We start from the raw sequence: 20,578 nt of genomic DNA, 5'->3' as shown, positions 1-20,578 counted from the left end.
CAAAAAGCAGAGACCTAATCCTGCAGCCACCAAACCGGATCCCCTCAACGCCTTGACTGCGCCTAGAAATTCTGTCCATAAAAGTTATGAACAGAATCGGTGACAAAGGGCAGCCTTGGCGGAGTCCAACCCTCACTGGAAACGTGTCCGACCTACTGCCGGCAATGCGGACCAAGCTCTGACACTGATCGTACAGGGAGCGGACAGCCACAATCAGACAGTCCGATACCCCATACTCTCTGAGCACTCCCCACAGGACCCCCCGAGGGACACGGTCGAATGCCTTCTCCAAGTCCACAAAGCACATGTAGACTGGTTGGGCAAACTCCCATGCACCCTCAAGGACCCTGCCGAGAGTATAGAGCTGGTCCACAGTTCCACGACCAGGACGAAAACCACACTGTTCCTCCTGAATCCGAGGTTCGACTATCCGGCGTAGCCTCCTCTCCAGTACACCTGAATAGACCTTACCGGGAAGGCTGAGGAGTGTGATCCCACGATAGTTAGAACACACCCTCCGGTTCCCCTTCTTAAAGAGAGGAACCACCACCCCGGTCTGCCAATCCAGAGGTACCGCCCCCGATGTCCACGCGATGCTGCAGAGTCTTGTCAACCAAGACAGCCCCACAGCATCCAGAGCCTTAAGGAACTCCGGGCGGATCTCATCCACATAAATAAAAGAGTAAAATACGTAAATATTACATGTTATTATGATTGCGCCCGTTACTACATTACATAAAGTATATACTAATATAGCATGTACATAAAACATTGATGGAGGCGTTTGGTTGTTTATAAGGGCTTTAGAATAGAGCGACTCCATAGGCTCCATTGTAAGTGGACTTTTGTTGTATTTATTTACTAGTTAGAATGCATAAAAAAGAAAAGAAAAACATGCGCGCTTGCCTTTTAAACGTTGTGAATGATAGGGGCAAAAAAAAAAAAAAAAGTGTAGTTATCGTTTATCGTTTAAGGACTTCGGACAAAATGAGCCCAGATCAAAATCCGGGATACTTGACAGATGGGTGATGACGAATTATAAATGATTTTAGCTTACGCCATAGGATGTGGGCAGGCCTTGGGGACAGACTTTAATAGTCAGTCTGACGAGTCGGCAGAAAATTTAAACGTTAATTACTTAACTCCACAAACAAGGTCTGATCTTGATTAAAATTGGTGTATGACGAAAATGATACTCTGAAGCTGTGCATTCGTCACTTCCTGAATTAGTCAGACAACAGGAAATGACAATTGCGTGATCTCTGAGTTGCATGGGGGTTTGAGAGCAGCTTTCATTATCATATAGTCAATATATCTCCCTAACGTATATGCCTTTTTTGCACCAGTTTAAGCCAGAACCTTCACATCTAACAAATATAAACTTTCACTCCAAATTTTAGCAAGGCATAAATCACTTTTAGCTTAATTGTATCTTTTTGAGATTTCCATTTATTACCTCCGCCAGAATGTTATGCAATCACCGGGGTTTGTCAGTTAGTTAGCCAGTTTAACACAAAAATGTATGAGTGGATTATGTTGCAACTTTTGGGAAGTGTCTGAAATGGGATAAGGAACAATTGGTTAGATTTTGGACCTGATCCGGATCAGTTATACTACGTCACCTTTTGTTTACGCTACAAGCTTTAACCCTTGTGTGTGAATGTTTCTGTTGCCCAGCAGAAACAACTGTGGATGACAGAAAAGAGGGTTCACTTTGTTTCTTTCATTCCGCTATCAATAGCTCAAAGAGTAATGGGCAGATTTTAATCAGCATTTCAGCAAATCTCTGAAATGGCATAAATAACAAGTCATTACATTTTGGGGTTGATCCAGATAATGTCAACATTACCTTATGATTACGTGAGAAGCCTAAACTTCTTTGTATAAATGCAAGAGGCACTGGTTTCACTTTCAGACTTTCTTTCGTTCTGCTATAGATAGTAAAACAGTTATGGGCACATTGTGATTAAACTTTTAGGGAATGTCAGAAATCGGATGAGGAAAAAGTGATTACATTTTGGGGTAATCCGTGTCATTGTCTGTATTCAGGACTTTTTTTTAATTTTACTATTGGCAGGTTAGGCCTAGGAGGTCTGCGCTCTCCAAATTATTTTCTAGTTCCATTTGTGTTTGATGGCCTAAAACATACTTACTCTGAATATATGTCATAAAACGGAGAACGAACAAGGTAGTAGAGCAAAATAAAGGTTCTCCTTCTCATCTCTTCTCTCTCCCATCTGTTGTCAAACTTCTTCTCATGGAGCACCGCAAAGCTAGACAGGAAAGAAGAGAGGCAGTTTCATGTCAGTCGTCAACATCTTTTACGTCTGATTCTAAGAAGAATGACATCCTGACGTGCTTAAGTACGTAAGCAACATATTTCTCAACGGTAGGAGATGCCAATATGTGACTCATGCTCATTAAAATGTTGCCCTTGGCTAATACCTTTGCATACCCAGACAAATATAGTAACTCATCTCCTGTTGTTTGTGCTGCTCAAATTGTTTCATACATCCATCCATCCATTTTCTACCGCTTGTCCCTTTTGGGGTCGCTGGAGCCTATCTCAGCTGCATTCGGGCGGTAGGCTGGGTACACCCTGGACAAGTCGCCACCTCATCACATGGCCAACACAGATAGACAGACAACATTCACACTCACATTCACACACTAGGGCCAATTTAGTGTTGCCAATCAACCTATCCCCAGGTGCATGTCTTTGGAGGTGGGAGGAAGCCGGAGTACCCGGAGGGAACCCACGCAGTCACGGGGAGAACATGCAAACTCCACACAGAAAGATGCCGAGCCCGGGATTGAACTCAGGACTACTCAGGACCTTCGTATTGTGAGGCAGATGCACTAACCCCTCTTTCACCGTGCTGCCTTGTTTCATACATGTGAGATAATTATAAAATGAAAATTAAGCTAGGTAATAGAAAACTTAAAACAAAACACTAAAAAGAAAGCAAGACATTGGTAAAACAGTTTTCCTGAGTTCAAAGTCAGTCGCCCTTGTAGCTGTTTGTCCCGTATGTGAACATTTCTCCACATTTAGTATGCATTGCAGATAAGTCAAATAGCCCCGAAATCACCAACCAGGGTTTTACATGTAAGCATTCTTCCTACACACAGTAACACATGTGCAGACAGTATATTGCATGATGGAGGCAGCGCAATGCTGCAGGCTAATGAATGGTGAAGTTCTACTTCAGTACAGTACTAAGAAGTGTCTTTCTTGATTTTTGATGTGTTTTTAAAAATAATGATAACTGGGATTTATATAGCGCTTTTCTAAGTACCCAAAGTCGCTTTACATGTAAAAAAGAAAACAACTCTCTCGCAGGTTCATACATTACACGTATGAGTGTAATCTTTTGGATGTCTAAATAAGTCGATATGTTCAAGATGGCCAGAGCTTGAGTAATGGAAGTACATCAATCAATGTTTATTTATATAGCCCTAAATCACAAGTGTCTCAAAGGGCTGCACAAGCCACAATGACATCCGCGGTACAGAGCCCACATAAGGGCAAGGAAAACTCATCCCAGTGGGACGTCGGTGTGAATGACTATGAGAAATCTTGGAGAGGACCACATATGTGGGTAACCCCCCCCCCCCCTCTAGGGAAGACCGAAAGCAATGTACATAATGGTGTGCTTTGGTAACTGATCACTGTTGTGCTTTCTTTGCTTGTCTTTTTTGTTGCATAGTTGAAGACTTCAGAACAACTCATATTTAACACACAGATTACAAAGTATATAGAGATGGCTGTATGGATGAACAGCAGCCCAATGAGAATTTAAGTAAAACAATAAAAAGCAGTTCATTGTTACTAACTACTCCTATTTGATAACTTTTGTGACTATGTCCGTTAATATCAGCCTGTTATATAAAACTGTTCAAATAAACTAAACACAAATGTCAGGAATTTGGATGTCTTAAATAATTAAAATCAACAGAGAATCAAATAATTACCTCAATTGCAGGTAAAAAAATCACACAAAAACTTTAAAAAGGAGATAGCAACCAACACCTTTACCACTGTAGTAAACCCATCATCTGGAGAATATAAAGCCATTATGACATATATGTGGGCTGAGGAATTACCAAAGAAAGATCACAAAGAATAACAAAAGGCCTCGGTATTCACTGATGACTTCATGACAATGAAACCCCAGCACAACAGTAACACAATGTTGTTGCGTTTAGATTCAGTTGCAGTAAACATTAATGCTCAACCTATTTTATCAAGCTGGATTTCAGTTGCAAATTAGTTTGCAATCATTAGTTAAATTATGAAAATTATTTTTAATCATTGTTTTCCATCAATTTTAATATCTGCACAATGTGGCCGAGCTGGTTCTAAATATCCTGTTTGTCAAGAAATGACAATGAAGTCAGATAATTACACTTGAACACATTGTGACTTAATAAAGTTAAAGTTAAAGTACAAACCCTGTTTCCATATGAGTTGGGAAATTGTGTAAGATGTAAATATAAACGGAATACAATGATTTGCAAATCATTTTCAACCCATATTCAGTTGAATATGCTACAAAGACAACATATTTGATGTTCAAACTGATAAAAAAAGCAACACATGACAAAGAAGTTGGGAAAGGTGGGAATAAATACTGATAAAGTTGAGGAATGCTCATCAAACACTTATTTGGAACATCCCACAGGTTTGCAGGCTAATTGGGAATAGGTGGGTGCCATGATTGGGTATAAAAACAGCTTCCCGAAAAATGCTCAGTCTTTCACAAGAAAGGATGGGGCGAGGTACACCCCTTTGTCCAAAACTGCGTGAACAAATAGTCAAACAGTTTAAGAACAACGTTTCTCAAAGTGCAATTGCAAGGAATTTAGGGATTTCAACATCTACAGTCCATAATATCATCAAAAGGCTCAGAGAATCTGGAGAAATCACTCCACGTAAGCGGCATGGCCGGAAACCAACATTGAATGACTGTGACCTTCGATCCCTCAGACGGCACTGTATCAAAAACCGACATCAATCTCTAAAGGATATCACCACATGGGCTCAGAAACACTTCAGAAAACCACTGTCACTAAATACAGTTTGTCGCTACATCTGTAAGTGCAAGTTAAAGCTCTACTATGCAAAGCAAAATCCATTTATCAACAACATACAGAAACGCCGCCGGCTTCTCTGGGCCCGAGATCATCTAAGATGGACTCATGCAAAGTGGAAAAGTGTTCTGTGGTCTGACGAGTCCACATTTCAAATTGTTTTTGGAAATATTCGACATCGTGACTATTATCGACGCAAAGTTCAAAAGCCAGCATCTGTGATGGTATGTGGGTGCATTAGTGCCCAAGGCATGGGTAACTTACACATCTGTGAAGGCACCATTAATGCTGAAAGGTACATACAAGTTTTGGAACAACATATGCTGCCATCTAAGTGCCGTCTTTTTCATGGATGCCCCTGCTTATTTCAGCAAGAATGCCAAGCCACATTCAGCACGTGTTACAACAGCGTGGCTTCGTAAAAAAAAAAAAAAGAGTGTGGGTACTTTCCTGGCCCGCCTGCAGTGCAGACCTGTCTCCCATCGAAAATGTGTGGCACATTATGAAGCGTAAAATACGACAGCGGAGACCCCGGACTGTTAAACGACTGAAGCTCTACATAAAATAAGAATGGGAAAGAATTCCACTTTCAAAGCTTCAACAATTAGTTTCCTCAGTTCCCAATCGTTTATTGAGTGTTGTTAAAAGAAAAGGTGATGTAACACAGTGGTGAACATGCCCTTTCCCAACTACTTTGGCACGCGTTGCAGCCATAAAATTCTAAGTTAATTATTATTTGCAAAAAAAAAATTAAGTTTATGAGTTTGAACATCAAATATCTTGTCTTTGTAGTGCATTCAATTGAATATGGGTTGAAAAGGATTTGCAAATCATTGTATTCCGTTTATATTTACATCGAACACAATTTCCCAACTCATATGGAAACGGGGTTTGTACTACCACTAGGTGTGGTGAAATTACTCTTTGCGTTTGCCCCATCCCCTTGTTCCACCCCCTGGGGAGGTGAGGGGAACAGTGAGCAGCAGCGGTCGCCGCGCTCGGAAATCATTTGGTGATTTAACCCCCAATTCCAACCTGAGTGCCAAGCAGGGAGGTAATGGGTCCCATTTTCATAGTCTTTGGTATGACTTGGCCGGGGTTTGAACTCACAACCTACCGATCTCAGGGCGGACACTCTAACCACTAGGTGGTAAGCAACTTTAACATTGTTAGAAATATACGCCACACTGTGAATCCACACCAAACAAGAATGACAAACACATTTTGGGAGAACATCAACAAATACCCAGAACCAGAGGTGTGGACTCGAGTCACATGACTTGGACTCGAGTCAGACTCGAGTCATGAATTTGATGACTTTAGACTCGACTTGACAAAATGTAAAAAGACTTGCAACTCGACTTAGACTTTAACATCAATGACTTGTGACTTCACTTGGACTTGAGCCTTTTGAATTGACATGACTTGACATGACTTGCTACTTTCCCCAAAACCCAAAGATGAAAAAGTTATTCGGGAGCGCTCCGTATTTTTCATTGTGTACTTGTCTATCAGCGTTGCGTGTGTCAGCTGGTGTGGTCTCAGTACAACAGCCAATCAAATTAGATCTACTTTGTTTTCATCACACAGCATTCATCCAATCAAATTGCAGGACAACCAAGGAAGAAGACATGTCCAAACCACACGCCAGTGAACAAAAAATGATACCTAAAATAATTTTGTTTGGGTATAAAAATTACGAGGTGGTCAACACAAAACGGTTTGCAGTATGCAACACATGCGGTTCGAAAATTGCTGATGGAGAGGCAACAACTTCCAACTTCGTCCGGCATTTGAAGTTGCACAAAGAACGGTAAGTTTTGAATGTAAGATAACGTTTATTGGCTAAGTAACGTGACTTTTATTTGCTGTGTAGTTAAATCAGTGAGGCTGTAAACTCACTGCTAACGTATATAACGTTATTGCAAACACGGGAATCTGTTGCAGTTCACTACCTTATTCATACTTTTTGTTCAGTGATTTTTTAAGCAGGGTTACGTTAGTCAATATATCACACGTAACGTTAGACGGCGGTCAGCAGCACCGCGTATTTTAGCCACCTAAAAAAAGACAAAAATAGTAAAATAAAGGTCAGTTAAAATGTATACTATATTATGAATATGTGTACCGTTTTAGCTAGCTTTCTGACATACTGTTGGTTGTTTACCTCAGTGGTCCCCAACCACCGGGCCACGGCCCGGTACTGGTCCGTGGATCGATTGGTATCGGGCCGCACAAGAAATAATTAACAAGTAGTGCACCAACCCAAAAAAACTCTCCCCCCCTTTTGTTCTGGGCATTGAACATGAAGACTCTTCCTTCACTTCCGAGTGGCCATGAGAGTCTTGGCAGTGCCTGCCTCCAGTGCTCCAGTGGAGCGAGTTTTCAGCCATGGTGGCATCATACTACGCCCCCATCGTGCACAAATGACTGACAGACTCTTGGCTAATTTGGTCTTTTGCAAATGCAATGCAGCATAGGGCCCTGACATATAAAAAGTACAACTTTTTTGTTATGTTCACGTATATGTCATGTTTTTTCAATGTTAACACTTTTGTACAAATAAGTACATTTGCACTTTATTTTTCAATGTGTTTGTTCTGTAAAGGAATGAGTTAATGTTTAAAATGACTGGTTAATAGTGCTATTATAAAGTGCAATGTCAGCACAATTTTCTTTCCTGCAATTTAAAATGCACTTGTTTTAATAAATAAATACAGCGTTTGAAAAGCATACACAATCTGTGTTATTATATTAGTCTGTGGTTAAAAGGACTTGAAAGGACTCGAAACTCAAAATGCAGGACTTAGGACTTGACTTGAGACTTTCCAGTCTTGACTTTGGACTTGACTCGGGGCTTGCCTGTCTTGACTCGGGACTTGACTCGGACTTGAGGGCAAAGACTTGAGACTTACTTGTGACTTGCAAAGCAATGACTTGGTCCCACCTCTGCCCAGAACCCTTTGCAGCACTAACTCTTCGGGGACGCTACAATATACACCCCCCGCTACCTCCAAACCCCGCCGCCCCCCCCCACACACACACACATACACACACCTTGTAGCGTCCCGGAAGAGTTAGTGCTGCAAAGGGTTCTGGGTATTTGTTCTGTTGTGTTTATGTTGTGTTACTGTGCGGATGTTCTCCCGAAACGTGTTTGTCATTCTTGTTTGGTGTGGGTTCACAGTGTGGCGTATATTTCTAACAATGTTAAAGGTTTTTATACTGGCACCCTGTATCGCTGAAGATCAAGTATGCGTTGCATTCACTTCTGTGTGTGTGCCACAGCCGCACATATTATGTAACTGAGCCAGCACTCATTGGACTGGACGAAAAGGGGACCTTACAATTCTCGGGAGGGGCACTGAAATTTGGGAGTCTCCCGGGAGGTTTTGCAAGTATGAGAACTAGCGGTGTACCGCGGCACCACCGCTGTATATAATCGGCGGGCCAGCTCTTGTGTTAATTTGATATCACCTCACGGGCCAAGTGAAATTACACGGCGGGCCAAATTTGACCCCCGGGCCAGAGTTTGACACCCATGCTCTACCACAAGGCCACTGAGCAGGTCTAATAGTAAGTGTTTGCCCATCAGAAAATTATAATGTAAAGACTTAAGAATAGGGTCTTGAAAGATGACTCAATTAAAGAATATCTCAAAGTTTTCTACAGTATTTGTGTAGGTCAAAGTTCTTCCACAACAGATACAAATTAGGGAAAAGTGCCTGTCTATATATGTATTACATTACCTTTTTCAGCTACAATCATTTTACAAAGAAGACATGTGCATACCTGGAAAGTTCAAGAGCTGCAGAGACAATCCATGGTTTCCAAGACTGTTTCCCACACAGTCCGAGGCATAGTACTGCAGTCACAGATTGCTTTTAAGGACAACTCTCAAGTAATAGAGCTTTAATAGATCGAGCAATAAAGCTACAATGCAATTATTTTTAGTAGTTGTACATCGACTTAAGAGTGTTTTGAGATACAAGCTCTCTTGGCTCATTGTTATGCTTTAAGTTGTAAGCAAAAGTTTAAGTTACAAGCCTCTTCTTCGCTAATTGGCATAGCCAATGCCACAGTAAACACTGTAAGATCTGCCCAAAACATCCTGTGTTACTTGCTAGCCTTAGCTTGTACCTATAGATTGGCATAACTTTGTTTTGAAACGACTGGAACAAATAAAGTGAGTGTGAAGTACAGTGCTGAGAAAAATAAGTGGATTATATTCAGTGAATTAAAGAAACACAATCATCCAAAAACATGACTGTATAACCAATTTAGCAGACTGAGCGTAGCACTATTAGGCTGCACTATACTAAAGAAGGAGGAGTCTGTAACAACAGCCAAGGATGTAAAATCATATCTTAACAGCAGATATTTATCAATGAAAATATGAGGCTTTAATGGTGTGTTTTGATGGAGAAGCAGCTCAAAGAAGATATCATAGAAGTCCCCTCTCCAAGGTGAATGCTGTAAATTATTATATTACTTCATAAAACTACTGTAGTTGTTTGTCATACATTCCATTGTATTGTTTTTCACAAAATATTTATCTAGAAGTTATTTTTTCTTTTTAAAAAGGCATGTTACATTTTAAAAGTGTGCTGTTTTGGTGGTGCCAAGCACCAATTGATTTCAATACAGTTCAATGGGCAACATTGATTTGAGCTCCGTCATAGAATCAATTGAGCTCATAAGTTGAGGTGCTACTACAAATGTTTAGGGTTTTTGATAATTCATGTAGCAATGGCTTCAATTTATTAACACATTTAATTTGAGGAAATCCTTAAAAAATGTGGCAGCTGACATGTATTCTCCATACTGTCACTGCACTTCACAAACATCCATTGTTAAGCACAAAGCACCTATCCTGTGAGGTGAGCTGGAGCCTATTCCAACGGACTTACGACAAAAGGCTGACACGTGGGGACTGAACCTACGCAAGCTGCAAAGAAACAAATCAGGCACTGCACAAATCTGTCCTTTTACTTCAATAAGTTATCTTGTAGACTGTTGCCACCAAGAGGTGAAAATGATTAATGAAGGCATCAACACTGGGACATTTAAACTGTGCAGGAGCTTGAACAAAACAGTGATTCCAAATGTTGTGTTTTAAAGAAAATGCGCAGAAAAAATTGTCACACAACAACTAAATAAACACTTAGCGTCCAACAATTGTTGTTGAACTCTTTCAGTTGGGTTTCAGGGCAAAAGTGACTAATGATTTAACTTTGAACGTCGATCCAGCATCTGTGTTGCTACTGCTTGATCTCAGCACTGCCATTGATCACAACATTCTTTTAGATAGCATCAAATGAAGTAACAGGAGCTAAAACAAGAAAATGCTAAGTCTGACACACAATCTCACTGAAAAGACACACTGTGTATCCCATATCGATGTGACCTCTGAGTACGTTAAAGTCACCTGCGGAGTCCCACAAGAATCGTATCTTGGTTCTGTACCCTTCAGAATTTACATGCTGCCACTTGCCAACATCCTATGCAAACACGGTGTTAGCTTTCACTGATGGCGACCAACTTTACATGCCCCTAAAGCTGACCAACACACCAGATTGTAGTCATCTGGAGGCGTGTCTTAATGAAATTAAACAATGGATGTCTGGCAACTTTCTGCATCTTAACCCCAAGAAAACAGAGATGTTGATTATCGGTCGTGCTCGACACAAGCTCTTGTTTATGGATACCACTTTGAAATCAACAATAAAACAACTGTCCAAAGCGACACCGAAAAAAAATATTGCCATTATTTTCGATCCAACTATTGTTTGAGCTGCATGTTAAGAATGTTACTAAAACATCTTTCTTTCATCACCACAATATTGCTAAAATTTGTCAACCAGTGACACGAAGATCATTATACATGAGTTTGTTATGTCTTGTCACCATTACTGTAAAACGTATTATTTTCGGGTCTCCCCCTCAATGTCCAGCCATAAAAGATTGCAGTTGGCGCAAAATGTGGCTGCTGGACTTTTGGCCAGAACAAGAAAATGGGATCATATACCCCTATACTGGCCCACGATACATTGCAGCAGGTGCGAGTTAAACACTAAACGCTCCAACACCATCTTATCTCTCCACTTGTATTGTGCCTTATGTTCCGTCCAGAAATCTACGTTCTACAAACGCCAGGTTATTAGTGACCCCCAGAGCCCTAAAAAGTCTGCAGGCTCAAGAAAGTTTTCCACTCAGGCTACAGTACTCTGAAATGCCCAACTAGCAACACATGGAGATGCTACTTCTGTGGATGCATTAATTAATAAAAATTAATTTATATACTCAAGCCCAGGGGTACCCAAACTTTTTGACACGGGGGCCACAATGAGTTAAAAGAATTTGGCCGGTGGCCGTGGTATCTATTTGTAAATATGTATGTGTGTGTGTATATATATACATATATTCAAACACACATAGTGTATATATACATACATACTAGAGATGCGCGGATAGGCAATTTATTTCATCCGCAACCGCGGCAGAAAGTCGTCAACCATCCGCCATCCACCCGATGTAACGTTTGATCAGAACTGCATCCGCCCGCCATCCGCCCGTTGTTATATATCTAATATTAATTAAAAAAAAAAAAATTGCACCTTGTGCAGACAAGATTTTTCGATGTAAAAGACCACGTTGGGACAAAAAAACACAAGTCTAATGCCGTTGCTAGCGATACAAGTGGAAAACTTTCAACGTTTTTCGTCGCCCAAACAGATTCTTTGGATGTGATAAATGCCGAAGTTTTATTTACGGAGGCAATAATTGAGCATGGACTTCCAATCGCACTGGCTGATCACATGGGACAGTTAATAATGTAATGCAACCTTTAAAAATCATTACGCGGTGATCGCGATCCCAAAAATAAACTTTTCTTGCATGATAATGTCCAGAAAAATTCGCTTTATATTACTATAGAGTCCTTTTAACGAATGAGTTTGATGGTTTATCACAAACCTTAAATGAAAGAAGTCCTTTGTTCTCCTGCAGCATGGCCTTGCTTTGTGTTTGGTGCGCCATCCTGTCGGCTGTATTTCACAGCACGACATACTGTTAAAAGTGTTTATACTATTTATACTTTCAATTAACAAATTGAAGTCTTGTGAAAGGTTGACAGGATAACTGGCATTAACTGTCAAAATAATTTCAAACTATTGAAGTTAGCTTACAGAATAAACATGTCAATCAACCCATATGATTTTTGCTGTAATATTTTTGTTTTGAAAAGTCACTGTGACTGATAGAAAAGTGATGGTTTTAGCAACATTTTAACCTGTCTGAATGCTAATAATCATTTTGCGAGCAAGCAGGTAAACTGCGCGGGCGGAGCGCGCGGAGTGACCCATGTTACGAGCCCCCGGCCACGGGGGTGGCGGGCAGGTAAGCTGCTTACCTGCTGCGCGTGACGCCGGCCGCGGCGAAAGCGGACGAGGCGGGGTGTCGGTGCGGTGGGCGCGGTAGTGACCCTGGACGTGCGTCGGGCCCTTCTCGCGGATCGCCTCAGCTACGGCTCCCGGTGGGGCCCTCTCGGGGGAAGGAGCCTCGGTCCCGGACCCCGGCGAGGCGTCCCTCCGCTCCGTAAAAGTGTCCATCTCTTTTTTTTTTTTTTTTTCTGTTGTGGCATATGCTGCAGGTGCCTGCTCGTTTTTCGTATGTGGGTAACAACATTTAACTATGTATATATATTTCCCAATTGGTTTAACTGCCACCCGCAAAAAAAATAAAAAAATAAAAAAATCTAATTAATCCGCCCGACCCGACCCGCGAGCAGATAAAATCTTATTTTTTTTAATTTCATCCGCCCGATCCGCGGATAATCCGCGGACTCCACGGTTGTGTCCGCAAACCGCGCATCTCTAATACATACATACATATATACACACATACATACTGTATCTATACATATATAGATATATGTATATCTACACACACACACATTATATATATATATATATATATATATATATATATATATATACATACTGTATATACACAAATACATATACACACCTATATATATATATATATTTATATATAGATATACACATACATATACACACCTATATATATATAGATATACACATACATATACACACCTATATATATATATATATATACACACACATTCACACATACATACATACATACATACATACATACATACATATATATATATATATATATATATATATATATATGTTGAATATTCAATAACATGGCAAATTCTTGCATCCAGCACACCTTACAATAGTGGTAATAAAAGATGCAACCTATGCTTGAAAGAGAAACTGTTTATTATTTACCGTCCAGACCTGTCATCCCTCAACAAGCGCAGCGAAATTGTAACAGCATGCCGCCATAGACGGAAACACCTCCTAGGTAACACATGAGCCAATCACCACGCCCCTACGCCAGCCTGTACCCACCCACTCTGTGCCCTATATAAACCATGGTATGCGAATGCTCCCATTAAAATCTCCTGATGATTGAGGGTACCCCACCTCATGAAACAGGCCTGTAGAGATGAAATAGTCTTGTGATTTTTTTCCCACACATACATACATATATATATATATATATATATATATATATATATATATATATATATATATATATATATATATATATATATATATATATATATATACACAGTGAATACGGAAGAGTACCTCTTTACATGTTTTACTCTTTGTTTCATTGCAGCCATTTGCTAAAATGTTCATTTAATTTTTTCTGTTAATGTTAATGCTGTGGGGATGTTTTACAGTGGCAGGAACTGGGAGACCAGTAAGGATAGAGGAAAAGCAGCAATGCAGCAATATACAGAGACATCCTGAATGAAAACCAACGCTTCCCATCCAAGCTGATAGAGCTTGAGAGGTGATGCAAAGAGGAATAGTCGAAACTGCCCAAAGATAGGTGTGCCAAGCTTGTGGCATCGTATAAAAAAAAAAATTAAAAAAAAAATTAAAAAAAAAGAGTTGAGATTGCAATTGCTGCCATACATATGTACATGTAATTTTGTTTTTTTAATTCATTTGCAAAATTAAGAAAAAACATTTTCATATCGTCATTTTGGGGTATTGTCTGTTGAATTTTGAGGACAAAAATTAGTTTATTTCATTTTGGAATAAGGCTGTAACATAACACAATGTGAAAAAAACAAGGCGAAGTAAATACTTTCCGGATGCACGATTTATGGAAAAATAAAATACTTTTATATTCAAAAATAAATAATAAGGAATACTTTTTGGAAGGATACAATGTACAAGGGGACGACTGATGTACACAGTCTCAGCGATGGTCTCCTGGAGCAGCAGGGATGTTGGTTTACTGTGGAGCTTCTCCTCCTTCAAGTTCTGTCTTCTCTTGTTCTTTAGGCTGGCTGCTCCACACACAGATGGTGCTGCAACGTCACACAGAAAGGGTGTTGTACTACCCAGAAAATCTCCCAACCGGAAATTTATTATTGAGGTCCTTGGCTCGGCTTCGCCAACAAGACATCAAACTTGACTAATTAAAGGAAGTAGAAGTCATAACAAAGTTTCCGTATTTGAAACTGTGAAAGGATCATTACTAGGGATGTCGGACAATGGCTTATTTGCCGATATCCGATATTGTCCAACTCTTAATTATCGATACCGATATCAACCGATACCGATATATATAGTCGTGGAATTAACACATTATTATGCCTAATTTTGTTGTGATGCCCCGCTGGATGCATTAAACAATGTAACCAGGTTTTCCAAAATAAATCAACTCAAGTAATGGAAAAAAGTGCCAACATTGCACTGCCATATTTATTATTGACGGTAAGTCACAAAGGGCATTTTTTTAACATGCCTCAAAACAGCAGCTTGGAATGTGGGACATGCTCTCCCTGAAATAATCCTGATACCCACAACAACTATGGGAAACACTGTCAGCTTTGACTTTCACAAAGTGCATTTTTTTTTTTTTTTTTTTTAAACATGCCTCAAAACAACAGCTACAAAAACAATGAAGCTTCAGTCCAGAGTGTACTATAAACTGGGCTCAATCTGCCCTGTTCTTAACGTATTCATATGAGTAACAAAAATGTGCAAATAAAAACAAGAAAGGCACAAAAATAAAATACTGCTTCAGTCTAGACTAGTAGATAACACAGCCATCCTTTAAAGTGCATGAACATTAATACAACTGCTTCAGTCTAGACTAGTAGAAAACACAGCCATCCTTTAAAGTGCATGAACATTAATAAAACTACTTCAGTCTAGACTAGTAGAAAACACAGCCATCCTTTAAAGAGCATGGGGAAAAAAGGCACAAAACATAAATAAAACAGCTTCACTCAGTCCAGACTATTAGTCTATTTGTGCAACAGATGAAGCTCAAAGAGTGGGCTAATTCTTTTTCTCCTTGTCATCACGTGTGAGAGGTAGATTTTTCTGAATGAAAACAAGCATCTGCAAGGGGTTCTGGGTATTTGTTCTGTTGTGTTACGGTGCGGATGTTCTCCCGAAATGTGTTTGTCATTCTTGTTTGGTGTGGGTTCACAGTGTGGCGCATATTTGTAACAGTGTTAAAGTTGTTTATACGGCCACCCTCAGTGTGACCTGTAAGGCTGTTGATCAAGTATGCTTGCATTTGCGAGTGTGTGTGTCAAGCCGTAGATCGTATGTGACTGGGCCAGTACGCAAAGGCAGCGCCTTCGAGGATTAATTGGCGCTCTGTACATCTTCCTGTGTCCGTCTACACAGCGGCGTTTTAGAAAGTCACAAATTCTTCTTTTGGAAACCGATACCGATAATCTTGAAACCGATACCGATAATTTCCGATATTACTTTTTAAAGCATTTATCGGCCGATAATATCGGTCATCCCGAATCATTACCTTTATTAGCAAAAAAGTGCTACACGTCCAGGTCCTGGTACCCCATGAAGAAACAGCTTACCAACACTATTAGTGAAATATTATTGTTTGCAGACAAATAGGTTTTAGAGAGACATACGTGGGAGGCCCAAACACACGGCCAGCTCATTTAGAGATGCCAGGATGCAGCGATTGCCTTTAAGAGACAGCCAAAATTGCAAGCAGATAATAATATTCTTACTCTCTAAAAACTATTTGTCTGCACACAAGAGTCTTTTACTAATGATGAACACACTCATACTTCCTCCCAGTAAACCTGCTGTACCCACCCTCCACACTCCCATGATTATAGCGCTAATTATGTTTAATGTCCGATTCGACAATGAGGTTGATCGTTAAATCAGACTCCGCCAAATCAAATCGTCGAAACTTCTGCTATTTGAAGACAGCCCTAACTCTCATTGAACTCTCATTCCATTTTTAATTTAAATGAAAGCTTTGGGTCTCAAATTTTATGTCGACGAAAGCGGTCAAACATACTGTATTTGTCGCCGTCGAGTTAAGTAGGCACTTTTTAATGATAATAACATTGTGTACCTGGACTTAATGAGTTCCCTTGAATGGAACCAATGTTTCTAGGCGTTCTAACGATGCTTACCACTGCCCAGTGATCTGATGACCCGTCCTGACCTCTGGCCCACAAAGCAAGTGTCATCTTGCTGCTTCATTTGATTATCTGTAAAGACGAAGAAATTAATTATGAATAATATATTTGACACCTTCAAACTTTTACGTCATGTAGAACACGGAAACAATATGTATGTTACAATATTTTTTTAAATAAATGGTCAAAGAAATACTCAAAAACATTAATCTTCATTCCTTAGTTTGACTCATTTGATGTAAGTATCTATTAAGGTTGTCCAAATCAAAGCCTGAATCCAGATATATTTAAATATTAGTGAACATTACTTAAAAAAAAAAAAAAAAAAAGCAAATACACATGCACACTGCAGTGTACCAGAACCAACTCAATCATGATAGGCGACTATGAGCACAACAAGCATAAGTGAGAAAAATTAACCCACATAAAATACTGTAGTTACATGGCTCAGGTGGTAGGGTGGTTGTCTCACAACCTGATGGATGCTGGTTTGAGCGTCAGGCCCTCTTCAGGGACCATGTCAAAGCATCCTTATACTATACTGAATCCCCTGTTGCTCCTGATGCTGTATCATCAGTAGGTGAATCAGTAGATAATAGTAGCCATGTGTACATGAGCAATTTTTTTTTCAGATCTGATCTGTATTCGGATTACAATGTTCCTGTGTACATTGACCCTGAAAAAAATTATCTGATTATGAAGTGCATCTTCATGATTTGATTTTGATTTTTATTAAGGATCCCCATTAGCTGGTTGCCTCAACAACCCACTAGTCTTCCTGGGGTCCACAATTCAATACAATTACAAGTAAAAGCATATAATTATAACTACACAATACAGAAAAAATAAAAAATAAAAATAAAAGCATCAATAAGAAAACAAGCAAACAATTTACAGTCACAGAATAATAATTACCATATAAATATAACTACACAATATAAAACCAAACAAATCTTTAACTAGCAGACTAATTTAAAGACTCAGATAAAATATTACTCTCTCTTTAAAAACCTGCTTACTTTCAATGCCGGTGAGAATTCGAGGCAGGTTATTCAAGAGCGATAAAGATCTATAAATAAAAGATTTCCGCAAAGCATTCTTCCTGGGACGAGGGAGTATAAAATGCCCCTCACTGGACGCCCTGGTATTGTGATTGTGCTACTGTGAACTATTTGGGCCATGAGAAAAGCAGGAGTTTTACTACTGGTCACTGATTTTAACAATATTAGAGTATTAGCTGACAACCTGTTCTGCACTGTTAGCCAGGAAAGAGAAGCATGCATTTGGTTCACATTGGTTCTTAGTGAACAACCAAGAACCAGCCTTGCTGCCCTATTCTGGACAATCTGGAGCTTACTGATCTCACCACTTGCAGCAGACGCCCAGACTGTAGAACAATAGTCAAGGTGACACAAGCCTAACTCTTAACAATTTGACAAAGAAGAGATGGATAAACAAAAGCAGCACATTTCCTGGAAACACCAACAGCCCTTCCCATCTTTGTAACTATATCACTGATATGATTTGACCAGGATAGAGTGCAGTCCAGCATCACACCAAGGAGCTTGGCACTTCTGACCTGTTGAACTGTTGAGATACCTAGCCTCAGATAAAACTTTGGGTCACAAGACAACCCTTGCCTAGTCCCCAATATAATACTTTTTGTTTTTGAGATGTTAAGGACAAGTCTGTTACACATGTCCAGTCATGCCCAGCTTTTAGTTCCTCACTCAATACTACATTATTGCATGATGGTGCAGCATAATATAAGGTTGCATCATCAGCATAAAGAACCAATCTTGCACGCCCGGTAGCCCAAGGTAAATCATTGGTAAATATAGAAAAAAGTAAAGGTCCCAGGCAACTTCCTTGTGGAACACCACAATCCAAACTTCTGCTATTAGACAAGCTGCCATTAAGATACACCTGTTGTGATCTTGAGGATAAATAACTCTGTATCCACATTAAAGCCGAAGAATTAAAACCATAACATTTACGTTTCTCTATTAAAAGAGAGTGGTCAATCACGTCAAATGCAGCACTAAAATCTAACAGCACAGCTCCAACCAACATAGAATTATCTATAGCATTAAGCCAATCGTCCGTCATTTGTATAAGAGCAGTGGATGTAGAGTGGCCCGTTCTATATGCATGTTGAGAATCAGTTGCTCGCCCATTTGATTGAAAGTAAGCTTGAATTTGTGCATACACACATTTCTCCAGTATTTTACATAACCCAGGTAGAATGCTTATTGGTCTAGAATTGCCCTCATTGAAAGCCAATTTGGTATCCTTATGTAGAGGAGTAACCTTAGCCACCTTCCATATCTTTGGACACAGGCCCACTTGTAAACATTTATGGTTCATGGGCAGTGTTGGGTTAGTTACTGAAAACCAGTAACTAGTTACAGTTACTAGTTACTTTATTTCAAAAGTAACTCAGTTACTAACTCAGTTACTTACACCAAAAAGTAATGCCTTACTGTGAAAAGTAACTATTTAGTTACTTCTTTTTTTCTTCTTTTTTTTTTAAAGCTCCCATTAATGCCCTTTTTGCCTTCATTTCAGTACTGTTATTGCACTGGAGAATAATACAATCTGTTGATCAACTTGACATACATTTTTATTTTCCTTTTAACATAATTAATGAAAAACAGTGCAACATAAAAAGGCATTCCTCCTTTCTTTAAACTTGGACCAATGACCATGAATAAAAAACAAGTTAAAGTGCAACATAAGAAGGCACATCATCTTCCTTGAAACATAAAGCCTGACATCTGGAGTGATGCTGCTGTCTTCCACACTTGGAGCCATGGATTGTAGAATACTTGTTTTCAGTGGCAGGATCATTGACACAGATGGTGAAGTTTCAGTGCTCAGTAGAGATGGAACACTTTTGAGGGGTTTAAGCACCTAGAGGACCTCACCTGCCACTCTCACATCATCATCAGACAGGGTGACATTTGTCTTCAGGGTGTTGTGGGTCAATGCAGAGTATATAGCTGCCTGCTGCTCCAACATATCATAAGTGGAGTTCCACCTCGTTGGGACGTCATGTATGAGCAGGCAGCTTTAGCATTTCTTGCTTTGTCTTAAGCACATGAGCAGCTGTTGTGCTTGGGTGGAAGTAAGAAACCTTCCTGATCCTCCCAAAGAGGCGCTCCATCCTATTGACTGAGATTCCCTTCTGTGATGCCAAATTCACTACATGTGCAAAGCACCTATCTGTGGTCCCAGTCCTGCCTCATTCTCTGTAATTATTTGATTTTTGGCATTATCACGTGTGACTGGGATATCTTTATCTTCCAGTCCTCCACTGCTTGTGTCAGTACCTGCGCAAGGTGACTCTCGTAGAGGGGGCGTGTCTTCTCATCTCCCAGTCTGCTGTGATGAAGTGAGCGCTTATAGTTCCGCTGGACGTCCACCCGTCTGTCATGAGCGCAACAGATGATGCTCGGGATAGTTCATCCACAACTTTTTTCTTCTCCTGCTCATAAAGATTTGGCACAATCTTATTGCTGAAGTGGGTGCGCGACGGGATGTCGTAACGTGGTTCAAGCACGTTCAGCATGTGTTTAAAACCCTCGTTTTGCACAACCGAGTTCAAGCTCCTCCGTTACTCCGCTCGCCATGACCACGCTGTGTGTGGACTGAACGTGCCAACAACTTTTTTTCCCCACACCCACACCCACACACACATAGACCGCGCCTCTTTTCTTCTCTCCGGCTTGTGACAGAGGAAGATTCAGAAGAACGACACCGCAGCGCTTCTGTTTCTAGCCGATACTACATCAAAAGTAACGTAAAATAACGCAGTAACGCATCATGTAGTAACGGTAACTAAATTACTGAATAAAAAAAAAAAACGCGTTAGATTACTAGTTACCGCCGAAACTAACGGCGTTACAGTAACGCGTTACTTTGTAACGCGTTAGTCCCAACACTGTT

General features: G+C 40.1%; 1 protein-coding gene across 1 annotated transcript in view; it reads right to left on the bottom strand.

Annotated features, from left to right (window-relative positions):
• pex16 (peroxisomal biogenesis factor 16) overlaps positions 1-20,578 on the bottom strand; it is a 62,793-nt gene that overhangs the window by 12,850 nt on the left and 29,365 nt on the right. Inside the window, exons 6-9 of the mRNA XM_061975180.1 lie at positions 16,625-16,702; positions 14,375-14,518; positions 8,887-8,959; positions 2,154-2,273 (exon numbers count right to left, since the gene is read on the bottom strand). Of these exons, the coding sequence (XP_061831164.1) occupies positions 2,154-2,273; positions 8,887-8,959; positions 14,375-14,518; positions 16,625-16,702 (415 nt within the window). The remainder of the gene's footprint in view (positions 1-2,153; positions 2,274-8,886; positions 8,960-14,374; positions 14,519-16,624; positions 16,703-20,578) is intronic.

The sequence above is a fragment of the Nerophis lumbriciformis genome, linkage group LG15, assembly GCF_033978685.3.
Source record: "Nerophis lumbriciformis linkage group LG15, RoL_Nlum_v2.1, whole genome shotgun sequence".
NCBI lineage: Eukaryota > Metazoa > Chordata > Actinopteri > Syngnathiformes > Syngnathidae > Nerophis > Nerophis lumbriciformis.
This window is presented reverse-complemented; position numbering and strand designations above follow the sequence as displayed.